The sequence below is a fragment of the Heptranchias perlo genome, chromosome 22 (genome assembly GCF_035084215.1).
Source record: "Heptranchias perlo isolate sHepPer1 chromosome 22, sHepPer1.hap1, whole genome shotgun sequence".
Lineage (NCBI taxonomy): Eukaryota > Metazoa > Chordata > Chondrichthyes > Hexanchiformes > Hexanchidae > Heptranchias > Heptranchias perlo.
Genome location: NC_090346.1, coordinates 44,271,855 through 44,288,483, shown reverse-complemented (window position 1 = coordinate 44,288,483; position 16,629 = coordinate 44,271,855). Strand labels below are relative to the sequence as shown.

The following is a 16,629-nucleotide window of genomic DNA, read 5'->3' as shown; positions in this document are numbered from 1 at the left end:
CTCCATCCAGCATCAAAGTGAAGATGGTTATTCAAAACCTGAAGATGAAATGTCACTTATCCAGAGAGGCTTTTACTGTTCTAAGTAAAAGCCAGGTACCTTCGGAGTTGACAGACGTCCTCAACCTCATAGTCACAGATTACAGGCTGAAATGTTTTCAAAGCCTCTGTTTCTGTTGAAATACATTATATAAAAAAAAGCCTAGAACAAATAAAATTATCAGTAATAGAAGTTCCATTTAAATTCCCCTCTGTTCCAGCCTTGGCTGGGCAAGTCGAACTTTTTCACTCGAGAGGACAATAGAGTTGTGAAATTAGTAGAAAAGGCCATTGAAGCAGACAGTATAAATAAATTCACCAGAAAATTAGGTGGTTCTGGAAACAAATGATGAGAGGGATATGGTGTGAATATGAGGAGTAGGTTGGTAGGTAGAGTCAGTCTGTGAGAAAGAGACAGGTGTGTTGCGCCTAAATTGTCTTTTTCTACTGCAAAAAATTATTGCAGGAAGATTTCCCCTCTGTGCTACTTGAAGTGAATTGGAGTGTAATTGTGAAGGGCAAACGTCTTTATGAATTGGCTACAAATCGCGAACAGGGGAGATTTTCCACTCCCATCTTTTTTTCATCTGAAGTTAAAAAATCACAAGGGCCATGGGCTCAACCCTTACTTCAGGACTTGATCATATAATATAGGCGGGCGCTTCAGTGCAGTACTGAGAGTGTGCTATATTGTCAGAGGCGTCGTCTTTCAGGTGAGACATTAAACCAAGGCCTCACATGAGACATTAAACCAAGGCCTCACATGAGACATTAAACCAAGGCCCTGTCTACATGTTCAGATGGATGCACAAGATCCCATGAAAGAAGACCAGGGAGATCGCCTAGTGTCCTGCCCAATATTCATCCCTCAAGCAACACGAATGCAAGGTATTTCTTCTTGCCAGCAAGGTACCCTTTTATTTATCTGGTGATCAGATTGTGCCATTCCTGCGCTGGTAGCAGACCTCTGGTGACCTTGTGCACACGATTCCTCCTCAGGTGTGAGCAGATTATCCAACCGTGGAAAGTATCACTGCATCAAGTCATCCTATTGAACTATTCCCTCCCTAGCACAGTGAGCCCAGTTGTAACACCTACCGCAGCCCCAGAAACAGAACCCTGCTTTACCACACGCGTGGTTCTGCAGACCATACCATTGTGGACTGTGAGGCTAAATGTGTAGGATACTCACTCATGCGGTTTCACTTTAATGTAATTCTTTGGAACAAAGCCTTCCACCCCGTGCAATTCAGCTTTAAACCAGTTCGGGTCATCTTCCATGTTAAGCACCTGAAAGAAAAGAAATTAAAATTATTGCAGAAGACCTCCTTTTATAATCGTGGAAGTATTGTAATTCTGCACCCTACTTCATTCGCTTCTTAAATTCAGTCCGGGTTGCAAAGACTAGAAGCTCAGAAGGAAAAACACACGCAGTATTATATGCAGTAATGTACAATGCATAGTGCACAAAACAACCTTGTAGTGGACTGGCCATTTTCTAAATTTTAACCCTTGGACCAAACTTCTAAGCAAGATTGGCTCAATGACAACCACATGTAAGGCAATAGTTTTTACTATTGGTGTCAATGGACAATAGTCTTCAATGAATGACATTAACAGGCAACAGGTCAGAGACTAATGAAAACATCTGATTTCACAAATCACAGAATATGTGTACAAAATGTGTGAAAAAATTTCCTCCCACCACAGAACTTTATAGGATGGAAGGAGGCTATTTGGCCCATCATGCCTGTGTCGACTCTTTGCTACAGCAATGCAAAACTAATCCCACTGCCCTGCTCTCTCCTCGTAACTCTGCTTCAAATGTTTATCCAGTTTTCCATTAAAGGATGGATTGGTCTCTGCCTCAACCACTCTCTCTAGCAAAGCATTTCATTTCCCAACATTCCATGCCTTCACTCTCTTAGTGATGGTTTTAAACTGATCAACCTTTGATGCTGACTCCCCAGCCTAGGGAAATAATCTTTCCCTATTCACTGTATTAAAATCTGTATTAAACCCTTCTCTGCTAAGTCTTGCCTCATAGCTATAGTTTCCCATCACTGGTGAATCTACACTGAACACTCACTGGTTTTAATGTCCTTTCTATATGGGGCATCTGAAACTATACATCATTCTCTAACTATAGCCCAACCAATGCTTTGTACAAATTAATCATTACTCTTTACTTTTGTACTCTGCCCCTATTTACAAAACCCACAATTTTTGCTGGCACTTTTTTTTTATAGCTTTATCTATTTGCAATGGTATTTTCTCTGTTCATCTGCTCCCTTCATACTCTTTCCTCCCAAGATGTGGATAAGTGTGAGGCAATACATTAATGCCCTCTGCCACCTCTTGACCCATTCCACTAACCTATTTACCTTCCTGAAATTTTTTGCATTTCTTGTCACTGTTTTGCCAAACCTGTTTGTCTGTTGGCAGATTTTTAGATTTGCTCATACTTGTCCAAGTTTTCAGTCACTCTGTCCCGAATGACAGATTCCAGTAACTTCCCCACAACTGATGTTAGACTGACAGGTCTGTAGTTTCCTGGTTTCTCTTTCCCTTCCGTCTTAAACAATGGAGTGACGTTTGCAATTTTCCAATCCAACAGCATAATTCCCAAAACAAGAGAGCTTTGGAAAATTATGACTTAACGCATCTACAATTTCCTCACCTATTTCTTTTAATACCCTGGGGTGGAAACCAACAGGTGCTGGAGATTTGTCTATCTTAAGACCCATTATTTTCTCCATTACCATTTTTTAAAAATGGTATTAAATTCAATAAGTTCCTCCCCTTGACTTATTTTTAGTTTCCCATGTCCCTTTGGTATCTTATCCTCTTCTTTGACTGTGACGACACATACAAAGTATTCATTTAGCAAGTCTGCCACTTCATTAATTTCAAATACATTATCACCTACATCTGTCTTTAATGATATGTCTAATCTCTAGATTATTGCCTAGGCGGTAATCTGGCAGAACAGATCACCCACCCACTGCAGAACCCGCCTGATTTTCATTCCATTGGGAATTAAAATCAGGCGGGTTCTATAATGGGTGGGTGACCCCGTTCTGCCAGATTATAGCCCAGGCAGCAAAGTTGAAAATTTCTCCCCTCACCCCTCCCCAGAGGAGTCTTGAGGCAGGAGATCTTTCAAGTGCCTGTTCCGTTCAAAGCAGTCATGTCCACATCTCAATAAAATGGACCAAAACACTATGGAATTATTGTGCCCTGCCTTGCATCACCTGAAATCAATCCATCACTTTGTTGCTGTCCTATATCTAGAGGACTAGAGTACAAGGGGGCAGAAGTTATGCTGCAGTTATACAAAACCCTGGTTAGACCGCACCTGGAATACTGTGAGCAGTTCTGGGCACCTCCCCTTCGGAAGGACATATTGGCCTTGGAGGGAGTGCAGCGTAGGTTTACTAGAATGATACCTGGACTTCAAGGGTTAAGTTACGAGGAGAGATTACACAAATTGGGGTTGTATTCTCTAGAATTTCGAAGGTTAAGGGGTGATCTGATCGAAGTTTATAAGATATTAAGGGGAACAGATAGGGTGGATAGAGAGAAACTATTTCCGCTGGTTGGGGATTTTAAGATTAGGGGGCACAGTCTAAAAATTAGAGCCAGACCTTTCAGGAGCGAGATTAGAAAATATTTCTACACACAAAGGGTGGTAGAAGTTTGGAACTCTCTTCCGCAAACGGCAATTGATACTAGCTCAATTGCTAAATTTAAATCTGAGATAGATAGCTTTTTGGCAACCAAAGGTATTAAGGGATATGGGCCAAAGGCAGGTATATGGAGTTAGATCACAGATCAGCCATGATCTTATCAAATGACGGAACAGGCACGAGGGGCTGAATGGCCTACTCCTGTTCCTATGTTCCTATTGTGCCCAGTCCCAAGTGAATTCTCAGGCCACAGCTGAAATAAAATGAATCCATTTAATCTCCCTAGTATTGTGAGTTTACATCAGAAAATCTCAGTGCTGGAAAAAAAAAATTCTCCTCAGAGCTTCCCCTTTGAGGAAGTGTATGGCACATGTCTTCAATTATTTAACTCTGACATCTTCATCTCAATGCTTCCTCATTGGGAGGAAGAAGTGTGGTGGCTGGTTGCTGGCTATTGGTGCACAGTTCTCAAGATGCAGGTGGCCAGTACCTCCTTGGCTGGGTCCTGAGAAAACCCTGCATTTTCCTGGCGCTATACCTGATGCTATGTTGGCTGCCTGGTCCTGCTTACTGTCTGGCACATCATAAGTTGCTTGAGCAGTGTGGCTGGCTGGGATAGATGTGGTGTCTTCCTGAGAGACCCCTCAGCATCTGTGCCAAATCTTGCCATTTCCCTGCTCTCCCTTGGCATGTTCGGTGATCCGTGCGGGAGCAGATGCTGGGAAGCAACGAGGTAAGTGAAATAACGTTTTATGGCTCTCTTGCTCTGATCCCCCTCGGCATGTTAAAACTAGACAAAATGAAACTAAACTGATGCATTTGCAGCCAAAGGTATCTATGGCCCGAATCAGAGCATTAATTATAATAACTGCACCTGGACTTAGGGCCTCTCGGAAGGGGGCTTGGCGGCAAATGGTCCTGATGTGGCCAGTCTCTCCATGATGCTCTGCAGTTCCATTAGGCATTCAAATATCACAGCACAGATGAGGCTAGTGGGACTCCTCCATAGTTGCTCCCAGACATTGGAGGGTGATTGGTGCACATTCAAATTACAGCATGAAACATTCCTGTTGGTGGGCCTGGTAAGGTCTCAATCCTTGGACTCAATAGCTGAAGGAGGACTGAAGCTGCCTCCTCCACCTGCCTCCAACCAGCAGGTTTATGCTGCTTCACTGCCAGCTCCACTTGCTACTCCTCACTGATGCACTGTAAATCACTCACTGGACATTGCCCTCTATGGTTGTTGTCTCGTGGACACCTCTGTCATCAGAAGATCACCACTTCAAACAGAACTTGCATGGCAAAAAAAAAAATGGTGCGTTATGATGCTGTGTTGCAATATATGCCTGTCCGTCAGTGAATGAATGGGTGAGTATTACGAGACAGAATAATAAGCCAAAGATGGCGCCAGCCCTAAGTTTGGGGGGGAGGCCTCCCATTTCACCCTCTTTCCCCCCCCCCCCACCCCAACCTCCCCACTGCTTCTGTGACTCTGAACCCCTGAATTTTCATTCCAATGAAATCAATGGAATGAGAATCAGGCGGGTTCTATAACCTGTTTTCAGATTACCGGCCAGCAGTTGAAGACAAAGATCTAGCCTGTGGAGTCCATTTGTCTATTTGGTCCGTCGTGATATTGCGGCCGTCATGAGTGTGGTCAATTTCGTATGCTGGTATGTACGTTTCTCTTTCTCGCTCTCCCTCTTTTTCATCCCCGTTCTCGTGACCAAACAAAGGTTTGCCGAACATTTTCCCTTTGAGAAAGTACCCCTTTAAAATGTGTTGCTGGTGCGCTGGACAAAGTCCCCTTCAGTCACATGTGTGGCAATTTCTTTTCTGTTGTAACCTTTGGTTTCCCTCCCCATTATAGCACGCTTTCAGTCTGACGATGCCATTCATGTCTGGAACCATAGCAGCTAGAGGAAGTAAGATTTAAAGTAGACAGAGTTTAATCCTACACAGTCGTCTGGGGATGACTCTTGCTTATTTAAACCACCTCTTTGACCAAGCTTTTGGTCACCTGTCCTAATATCTCCTTATATGGCTCTGTGTCAAATTTTATTTGATAATTGCTCCTGTGAAGCGTCTTGGGACATATTACTATGCTTAGGCACTATATAAATACAAGTTGTTGTTTGTTTTGTTTTAAATCTTCAAAACATTTTTGCTGTAGCTTTTTTGGTACAAAAATCCCTCCTGGTCCAGGGTTCTCCTGCAAGTAAAGTGAGCACGTAGCTTAATACTGAGCCCCCAGTAATTTCTCTCAGGGAAGTTCAGAAAGCTACCTCTTTCCTTTATTCTTGTGGGCAGGCGTGCACTTTTTCACTATTTTACCCCATGTTTCCCTTTAAATTGCTTTTCCCTCATCCTTCCTAATCAGCAGCCGCTGCCACACTTTCTCCTTCAACCGGCAGGGCAGGAGGGCAGTGTTATTCCAAGGCAGAAACCTTTGCTGCTACAGAAAGCGATCCATCTAAATGTTTGGCTGAGAGCTGGTGGGAATTGCTCACAAAAAAGTGACAAGGTTTTGAGAAACTGGGATTTGAACTCCGACCCTCTGGTTAGGAGTCCGAGCGTGGCGGGGGTTGGGGGGGGGGGCTAGAATTGGATAATGACGGCCTGCCGGAGAGAGCTGGGCCCAGGGACCGACCCATGCGCCAGAGCAGGTAGGCCCGAGGCCCAATTGAAATTCTAGCCTAGTACAGATTGTCAAGTCCCTCGCGATCTGGTGATAGGTAAGTAGCACTGTGGTCAGTAGCAATCTAGGTGTTTGACGACAGCATGTCTGAGATCAAGCCTTTTCGTTTTTTTTGCAACTATCTGAATTTTACACGTTCAAAAGCCAAAGCACTCAACCACAGTGGTTTGTAACATGTAACAGGAGAATGCTGAATATCGTACGCTGAGATTATGAGAACTATGGAGCTCTTCCACTGCAATATGTTCTTTGGATAACATCAAAAATAGGTTATTCTGTATTTTTATCTTTGTGTCTGAAATGCTATTGTTACAATTCATATGATTAAATGCCATTGACTTCATTCAGCCATGGCTCAGTGGGTAGCACTCTCACCTCTGAGTCAGAAGGTTGTGGGTTCAAGCCCCACTCCAGAGATTTGAGTACATAATCTAGGCTGATGCTTCAGTGCAGTACCAAGGGAATGCTGCACTGCCAGAGGTGCCATCATTTGTTAAACCACAGCCCCGTCTGCCCCCTCCGGAGGACGGAAAAGATCCCATGGCACCATCTAAAGAAGAGCAGGGGAGTTCTCCCTGGAGTCTGATATATGCTGTCAGTGGGGAAGGCTCCCCTTCTGGAATGCAAAGTCGAAAAATGTCCCTGATAATGTATTCCACATGTAACGCTCATCACCTTTTAATTGTTCACTGCCTTCCGTTGCCCTGTATAAATTTTTACTTTCTTTTAAAATATTTGAGGCCCTCGACCGTCTCCTGAAACCCTGACAATTAAAATGACGGCGGGTAGGAGCGCAGAGCAAACACAGAGATAAGGCCGTTGTCCCGATTTTAACCCCGCATGTCCTGTTCTCATCGGGCGTGGGTGGGGTGGGGATGGAGGGTGCTGGATTAAAATTAAGGCTATAGTATCACTGGGTCCCGGAGGTCATGAATTATAGTCTGATACTCAGCTCCTGCTATTTTTTTAAACTATACAATATTAAAAATAACATTTGCAGCTTTTAATATAATGAGTAAGGGCACTGAATGGTGATCGAGCTGGCAAAAGAGCGACCAAGTGAATAGGTACATTCTGAACATAAATGATATTGCTGTCGTATGTTTTCATGGGAAGATTACTGCTGAATTAAATTATTTGATATGTATGAGTTTCAATGCAAATCTTTTGTTAGAATTTGTGATTGATTCATTTGTCAGGATCACATGCATCTTCTCATTTTAAAAAAACAATTCCTGAACTCCTCAGTATGATAAACTCAATAGGAGATAATCGGTCCCAATAACGTTATTGTTTTGTGTGGTCTAATCTTTATTTTGGCAAATTTTAGTAGGCACAACTCTCAGTTCATATTTCTAATTTAACAAAAAATAAAATGAACTGTTTTTGTTTAATATATATGACCCAACTTAAATTCATACTATTACAGCATGCAACATGCCAGTTTTAATATCTCTTCCTACAGTAGAATTTTTTGAAGCAAGATTGTCATTATCTTAAAGACCGAGATTTAAAAGGATACCCATTGGAAAGGTAATGTAACGGGAATCAGTTCTTGCAGGAACAGTTTAATCAAAAAGTTAAACACACAGTGGGTGTTAACCATGAACTCTTTGATTTGGATATCATGAACATGCTGGTTTTCTTTTATAAACCTTTCAAAAAATAATAAACTTCAGTAAGTCTCCAGTGCAATCATCCTGCAGTTTTCAATGGAGTGTTAGAGGGCTGGAATACAAAGGGGTGGAATTTATGTTACAGCTGTACAGAGCTGGTGGGAGAGTCCAGAATAAGGGGGCAAAACCTTACAATTAGAGCTAGGCTGTTCCGGGGTGATGTGAGAAAGCATTTCTTCACACAAAGGGTAATGGATATCTGGATCTCTCTCCCCCAAAAAGCTGTTGAGGCTGGGGGATCAATTGAAAATGTCAAAACTGAGATTGATAGATTTTTGTTAGGGAAGGGTATTAAGGGTTACGGAACCAAGGCGGGTAGATGGAGTTACGATTCAGATCAGCCATGATCTAATTGAATAGTGGAACAGGCTCACAGGGCTGAATGGCCTACTCCTGTTCCTATATTCCTATGTTGCTATGTAAAGTATATCACGCTAAAAATAATCATCGGAGTGAATGAATACAAGGGATGGTTTTAATTGCTGAATCATATGCAGGACGTAGCTGCTGTTTAAGACTCACCTTGAGAGTTTCTCCCTTGTTGAAACTCAGCTCGTCTGTGGCTGACGCCAGGAAATTGTACAAGGCGACAGCTTCCATGCTGTCGGGCAATGGAAAGAGCACCTGTCTCCTCCTGCCCCACGCCCCAGGGGTTATGGGGTTAATCCAGGTAGCGGTGAGAAGCTGCAGATCCTGCTTGTTGTTCTTTCTGTCTTTCTTTCTTTCTTCTTGCCTTCCGAGGCCAAGCCTTTTAAGTTTTAATGAAGCTGTGTGTTTTGTGTGGAGGAAGAGAGATGCAGTTCTGCCTCTGCTTCTCACAGTGTCTGAGCATCACTCGAGTGTGAAAAGCATTTCCGTCTGGTGCGTCTCAAAGGGAAGGGGGGATTTTTTTTTCTTTCCTATCTTCAAATACAATACCCAAACAGGAAGCTCATGCTACATTACTGCATCACTGTTCAAACGTTTACCAGCAGTGGATTTTGTTATTTTTCCTCTCTCCTCACTTCTTGTCATAAGATACTCTGTTCCACCAATTTTTATAGTGCTCAAAATGTTGATCTATTTGTACCTCACCAATTTCCACCTCCCTTCTTGAAGGTGCTAACACTCGTGTACAATCAACAGACGCAGGTGCCTTCCGCTAGATACCCAGTCTTCTTGTGTGAGCCCAGGCAGTGAGTGTTGGCAGATTATTTAACACGGGTGATATCACATTTAAATGCAATATTATCTCATCCAATGTATGTACATGTGAATATATATAAAATATAGCTATAAATATATAGATGTGTATGTATGTGTGTGTATGTATGTGTACATGTGTATATATGCATAGATATGTATGTGTATGCGCATATGTGCGTGTGTATCTATGCAATGTGTATATATATATATATATGCATGTGCGTGAGCATATATGTGTGTATATGTGCATGCGTGTATGTGTGTACACGTGCATGTGTACATGCACATGTGTATGCATATATGCATGTGTATATGCGTGTGTATGTGTATAAACATACATTTTCCAGCAGGAGTTAATGCATAGTGATCAAGAGCAGGTGCCCACCCGACTTATTTATTGCCGCTCTCCCTATCCCAGGAATGCTGAAGATAAGTATCGTGTCCCTATCACCACTCCCTGCTACATGTACACAATACGTTGTAGTCCTGCTGATACTGTGATGGGATTGTATCATCATCCCTGTGGTATGTTACTGATGGTGACATGTCCTGCTGAAGTGGGGTTTTCAAACTCTGGGACCTATATGTTAACTGTATAGACTACTGAGATGTTGCTGTGCAGTCAGGCCCTGTGTATCTCTGAGCACTGCTTTTGTTTTCATGAATGGCCAAGTAAACTTCTGAGCGTGATTTTATGTTTTGATTCTTTCCCTTGGACATTGCCCCTCAGCTTTCTGCACCAGCGCTGATTTTGGTCACTTTGGCTCCTAAGCCATAGACCCAAGAGTTGAATACTGCACAGGTTGTATCACATAACCCAGGTTTTAACAGTTGCTACAACATTAGCAGATCAGCAAGCTTCACCTTCAGACTTCATTGGCTGTAATCAAAGCAAGGGAGGGAAGCAAAAATAGTTTTAAAAGTTGAAGACTCACTGTTCAATTTGTACTAGGCCGATAGCTACATGCACTGAATTTAACAGGCCAGCAAACCTGTAAATGCTGACTTCTGTGGTATTCTTGATTTTTCTCTTTGCATAATATGTTGCTTGCTGTTGAAAAGTAGTTTTCCCATTCTTACCGCGTTGCAATGAAATGCAAGTACTTTTAGATGCGAAAGTAGTGATTAATTGCCAGAATGTTAATTATTTGCAGCTTTGAGATATTTGGTTTTCATTACAGAAGCAATTTTTGAAGACGGTTAGCTTGCCCCTGTCCTTAAGCCCCCTCAGTAGCTCCTCCCTGGTAAACATATGTTTCTGCCAGGTTAAGTCAACCATTTCCAAGTCAGATTATTGGAGGCTCTAAGACCAGTGAGAAATCTGTGACTAACTACAGTAAAGATTGCGTTGCAGAAGTTCCTCATGAAAATGATTGCAGTCAGCATTAGTAAAAGGGAAGTTGGTACATTTTCAAATTAAATTCTGTTTCGAAGTCATGTTGTGTGGTTTACATTTTCAGTGCAAACACAGTTCGAGCATTCTGCCCTGATTTACATTAACTCGTGGTGGTCAATAAGGCACAACTAAAACTGGGAAACGTTCCTGATTACAAATACTTGGACCAGAAGAAGATTATTTGCCCAGCTCGTTAGAAGTTCATTTGCAGAAGTAATGGCTGCATATGCAAATATGAACTTCCATTGCAAAATATATATTACAATAAAAACTTTCAGATTTATTTTCATGTATGCAGTATTGAAAATCAGCTTGTAATGTTGCATTCGCAACCTGGCAATGATAGTGTGTTGAAATTATTTGACTGGCATTTTAATGTATATCATCCATATTTACATAGTATTCTTGCTGCTTTGTACATATCTGTATCAGGAACTATATACGTAGTTATTGTTCCAGAAAGAAATTTTTTTTTGGAGGGGTGGAGGAAGAAAGTAGGTTTCAAAAACTTGCGAGGGACTAACTCGTACATATTGTATGCAAATTCTCCTGCGTCACATGGTCATGTGGCATAGAAATGTCAGTTGAATTCTGACAATTTCTTCTTTAAGACCCACGGGTCCAAATCAGACACTTTGTCCATTTGTAAAAACATCTAACCTTTTTTTAAAATTTTGCATCGATTGTTGTGCTTTCTTCCTCTCTCATTCTGGGAATCCAGCTTCTGAGTTGGGCAATCTTCCCCTCTCAGTAAAGATGAATGTGAGCTATATATTTAATAACTGGGATTTCTTTGTCCCCAAAGGCCAGTTTCCTTTCTTTCACCTTTTCCTCAATTCTCTTGGCTTCTATGATTTTTTTTTTCTTGTCCAGGTAAACCTCATGCCTTTCGGATTCCCTTTCTGTGAACTCACTCGAGTTTTACATAATGAGAAGCTGAGGCATACAGACAAGGATCAATCATCAGACAAGTTGCTGATCGTGGCCAGGTGGTTAGTTGTTGGTATGGACACATTGGGCTCGATTTTCAGACCCCCGAGCGGGTGCGTTCGTGGCGGGGGTGGCTGCGAAAATCGGGGATTCCCGGGGCGGGTCCGGAGCCCGGCTCCAACCCGCCCACTTCCGGGTTCCCCAGTGACGCGCTGACATGCGCGCGCAGCCCCCGCATGTGGGACTCCCGCCGGCGGGATGTCACTTAAGGTCATTATTTCGGTACTTCAGGTCGTTTACAGACCTGATTAGCATGATATTTTAGGAGGGGTGGGATTTTCCAAACAACTGAGACTGTTTCCCGTACTGGGGGAAACACTCCCAGTTGAAATGGATGTGTTGCAGCCATCAGCCTGTGGCAGCTGCAAAGGTCATTTTGACAGGTTTCGGGGGGAGACCCTCACTCATTGCAAGAGGCCACTCTGTCACTTTGGACAAAGTTTGGCCTCCACCACCCTGCTCCTAACAATAAAATTCACACTTGCACACTTACCCTGGTGTCCAGACACATTTACCTACCTTGCGGACCCCCTCAAATGTACATCTTCCGGATGGGGGCCGCCGTAGCTGCAGTCTTGACCTCCTCGGAGGACGAACAGCATTGCCAGCCTCGCCAGCCACGCCATCCACCTCTGACACGTGGAGCCCCACAACACAGTGTTGTGACACATCCACTTGCACAGCAAGAGGGAGGGCAACGGCAGAGAGAGATGCGTCGCAGAAGGCACTACCCTCGCCACAGGGTCTACAGACAGAGGCTCAGCTTCCTGGACTTCTCTGAGCAGCAGTGCACACGGAGGCTCAGAGTCACTCGACATGTAGTCGTGGACATCTGCAGCCTCCATGCCGAGCTGCTCCCGGCTGGCCCGAGCACCATCTTCTTACCTGTCGCTGTCAAAGTCACCACTGCCCTCAACAACTTCTCCTCCGCATCCTTCCAGGGTGCCACCGGGGACATTGCCGACGTGTCTCAGTCGTCTGCACAAAAGAGCCCTTCAAATACACCTACACCCACTCTGCAGTGACACAATGGGTGGCATCAGTTCTGGGTCTTCATAGTGATCGTCAGGAAAGGGCATTATTGCACAAACCAGACAAGATTCGCAAAGACATGGCAGTAGTGGTGACAATATAATATGTAATGTGAGTTGATCAGAAATTCAATATAAGTAAAAACCACGACAAACCCTCAAACACCCTTGTGCATCCCCTTCATGCTCATGACACGTTTGCCTTACGCTTCCTACTGCACATATGTGATGCATGCCCTGTGGCTGCAGCACAGGTAGTGGCAGGTTGAGTGAGGCTGACCGTGAAAGAGATGCATGAGAGGGTGAGTATGAGATTGAGCCATGAGATTATAAGAGGATTGGGTTGAGTGGTAGTGGTGGGATGAGTACTGGCGAGGTGAGTAAGTGCAGGTAAGATGAGGATGAGCTTTGAGTGGGTGTGAGGAGTGATGTGATAGAGTAGTGTTGGCAGTGCAGAAGGAGATGTGGGGTGGGGGAGGTGATGTGGCAGATGAAGTGTAGGGGAATGAGTAAGTGTACTCACTTCGGCTGACCTACTTAGGTCATTGAAGCGCCTCCTGCACTGTATGCAGGTGCGCGATATGTTGGTGGTGCAGGTGACCTCCTCTGCCACCTCGAGCCAGGCCTTCTTGGTGGCAGAGGCAGGCCACTTCCTCCCGCCCGCCGGGGAGAAGATCTCTGTCCTCCTCCTCCTTCTTACCCCATCCAATAATATCTGGAGTGAGGCATCATTAAACCTGGGAGCAGCCTTCCCCCTGGGCTGCTCCATGCTGTAATTTTTCCTATTTCCTGAAGCATCAGTCAGTGGAGGACTGCCCCTTTAAATAGGGCTCCTCCAGCTGACAGTCTATGCTGCGCATACGCAGTCCGCCCGCTGTGCAGCTTTCCAGCGCGAAACCCGGAAGCACAGGTAAGTAGCTCCAATTAGCCTGCGATCGCGTGCGGAGCACCCCGATTTCACTGGGCGCGAACCCGCCGCCCTCCTAATATCGGGCCCATTAATTCACCTCGGCACCCCCAGGTTGGGAAGGGGGATAATGGCCAAGGTTCCCACTCCTGATTGCTGGAAAGTGCACACGTGTAGCTGATGTGTAAGTACAGCATTTCTTTAAATCCCTACTGGCTTCCATGGCCTTTAATTTAACCAGAATGAATTTAAGCAGATGAGTGTAATCCTAGAGGAAGCTAATGTATGTTCATCTATCCAATAACGATCATAATATGATCGAGTTCAATGTAGTGTTTGAAAGGGAAAAAAGTGAATCAACTGCTAAGATTCTAGACTTGGGTAAGGCCGACTTCAATGGGATGAGACAGAGACTGTCCACAGTAAACTGGGCAAATCTGTTAACGGGTAAAACGACCGTTGATCAGTGGAAAATGTTTAAAGAAACATTTAACATGATACAGAATCGGTTTATACCCCTGAGGGGCAAGAACTCTACTTGCCATAAAAAACAGCCATGGACAACTAAAGAGGTAAAGAACAGTATAAGACATAAGGAAAGGGCATACAAAAAGGCAAAAAATGGCACAGATCCTGGCGAATGGGAAAGATACAAAGATCAACAAAGGGTCACAAAACAGACAGTAAGAGCTACAAAAAGAGAGTATGAAAAGAAACTTGCAAGGGATATCAAAACCAATACAAAGAACTTTTTAGTTATATTAAGAAAAAGAGGGTGGTCAGGAGCAGTGTTGGCCCCTTAAAAACTGAAAGTGGGGATATTGTCATTGACAATGGGGAAATGGCAGATATGTTGAACGATTACTTTGCATCAGTATTTACAGTAGAAAAAGAGGACAGCATGCCGGAAATCCCAAGAAAACTAATAATGAATTGGGGACAGGGACTCGATAAAATTAACATAAGTAACACAACAGTAATGAAGAAAATAATAGCACTAAAGAGTTACAAATCCCCAGGACCAGATGGTTTCCATCCCAGGGTTTTAAAGGAAGTAGGTGAGCACATTGCAGATGCCCTAACTATAATCTTTCAAAGTTCTCTAGATTCAGGAACTGTCCCTCTAGATTGGAAAATTGCACGTCATTCTGCTTTTTAAGAAAGGAGAGAGAGGGAAACCAGGGAATTATAGACCAGTTAGCCTAACATCTGTTGTGGGGAAAATGCTGGAGTCTATAATTAAAGATAGGCTGACTGAACACCTCGAGAATTTTCAGTTAATCAGAGAGAGCCAGCATGGATTTGTGAAAGGTAGGTCGCGCCTGACAAACCTGATTGAATTTTTTGAAGGTGTGGCTAAAGTAGTGAACAGGGGAATGTCAATGGATGTTATTTATATGGACTTCCAGAAGGCAATTTGATAAGGTCCCACAAAAGAGACTGTTAGCTAAGATAGAAGCCCATGGAATCGAGGGAAAAGTACGGACTTGGTTAGGAAATTGGCTGAGCGAAAGGTGACAGAGAGTAGGGATAATGGGTAGGTGCTCATATTGGCAGGATGTGACTAGTGGAGTCCCGCAGGGATCTGTCATGGGGCCTCAATTATTCACAATATTTATTAACGACTTAGATGAAGGCACAGAAAGTCTCATATCTAAGTTTGCCGATGACACAAAGATTGGTGGCATTGTAAGCAGTGTAGATGAAAACATAAAATTACAAAGCAATATTGATAGATTAGGTGAATGGGAAAAACTGTGGCAAATGGAATTCAATGTAGACAAATGTGAGGTCATCCACTTTGGATCGAAAAAGGATAGAACAGGGTACTTTCTAAATGGGGTTCAGGTACATAGGTCATTGAAGTGTCATGAACAGGTGCAGAAAATAATCAAGAAGGCAAATGGAAGGCTGGCCTTTATATCTAGAGGACTAGAGTACAAGGGGGCAGAAGTTATGCTGCAGCTATACAAAACCCTGGTTAGACCGCACTTGGAGTACTGTGAGCAGTTCTGGGCACCGCACCTTCGGAAGGACATATTGGCCTTGGAGGGAGTGCAGCGTAGGTTTACTAGAATGATACCCGGACTTCAAGGGTTAAGTTACAAGGAGAGATTACACAAATTGGGGTTGTATTCTCTAGAGCTTAGAAGGTTAAGGGGTGATCTGATCGAAGTTTATAAGATATTAAGTGGAACGGATAGGGTGGATAGAGAGAAACTATTTCCGCTGGTTGGGGATTTTAAGAGTAGGGGGCACAGTCTAAAAATTAGAGCCAGACCATTCAGGAGCGAGATTAGAAAACATTTCTACACACAAAGGGTGGTAGAAGTTTGGAACTCTCTTCCGCAAACGGCAATTGATACTAGCTCAATTGCTAAATTTAAATCTGAGATAGATAGCTTTTTGGCAACCAAAGGTATTAAGTGATATGGGCCAAAGGCAGATATATGGAGCTAGATCACAGATCAGCCATGATCTTATCAAATGGCAGAGCAGGCACGAGGGGCTGAATGGCCTACTCCTGTTCCTATGTTCCTAAATTGTAGAAAAGTTAATTTTCCACTGTAGATCTCCCAATCATTACTATGTTCCAAATAACAACAACAACTTGTATTATATAGCGCCTTTAATGTGGTTAAAAAGTCCCAAGGCACTCCAGAGGAGCGTTATTAGGCAACATTTGATATTGAGCCATATAAGGAGATATTAGGACTAGTGACCAAAAGCTTGGCCAAAGAGATAGGTTTTAAGGAGCATCTTAAAAGAGAACTGAGAGACATGGGGCATGGTTTTAAAAGGGAAAAACGGGTGGGTTGGGAGCAGGGGGTGCAATCAATTCGCTTTTGGGAGCAGGCAGATATCCCTGATGGAACCCGCACATTTTTGAAATCTGTGTGCGTGCGTACAGCAGTCACCAGGAAGTCCCGCCCCCACTTAAATCCGACGGGCTGATAATTAAAGGAGCAAATGAACCTCATTGAGGTATTTAAGGTAGTTTATTTTTTGTGTATTGGAT

General features: G+C 43.5%; 1 protein-coding gene across 1 annotated transcript in view; it reads right to left on the bottom strand.

Moving 5' to 3' along the window:
• Positions 1–8,957, bottom strand: part of LOC137340725 (GRB2-related adapter protein-like) — a 37,824-nt gene extending 28,867 nt beyond the window's left edge. The window contains exons 1-2 of the mRNA XM_068003435.1: positions 8,624–8,957; positions 1,231–1,328 (exon numbers count right to left, since the gene is read on the bottom strand). Of these exons, the coding sequence (XP_067859536.1) occupies positions 1,231–1,328; positions 8,624–8,701 (176 nt within the window). The 5' untranslated portion in view covers positions 8,702–8,957. The remainder of the gene's footprint in view (positions 1–1,230; positions 1,329–8,623) is intronic.
• Positions 8,958–16,629: the final 7,672 nt, after the last annotated feature.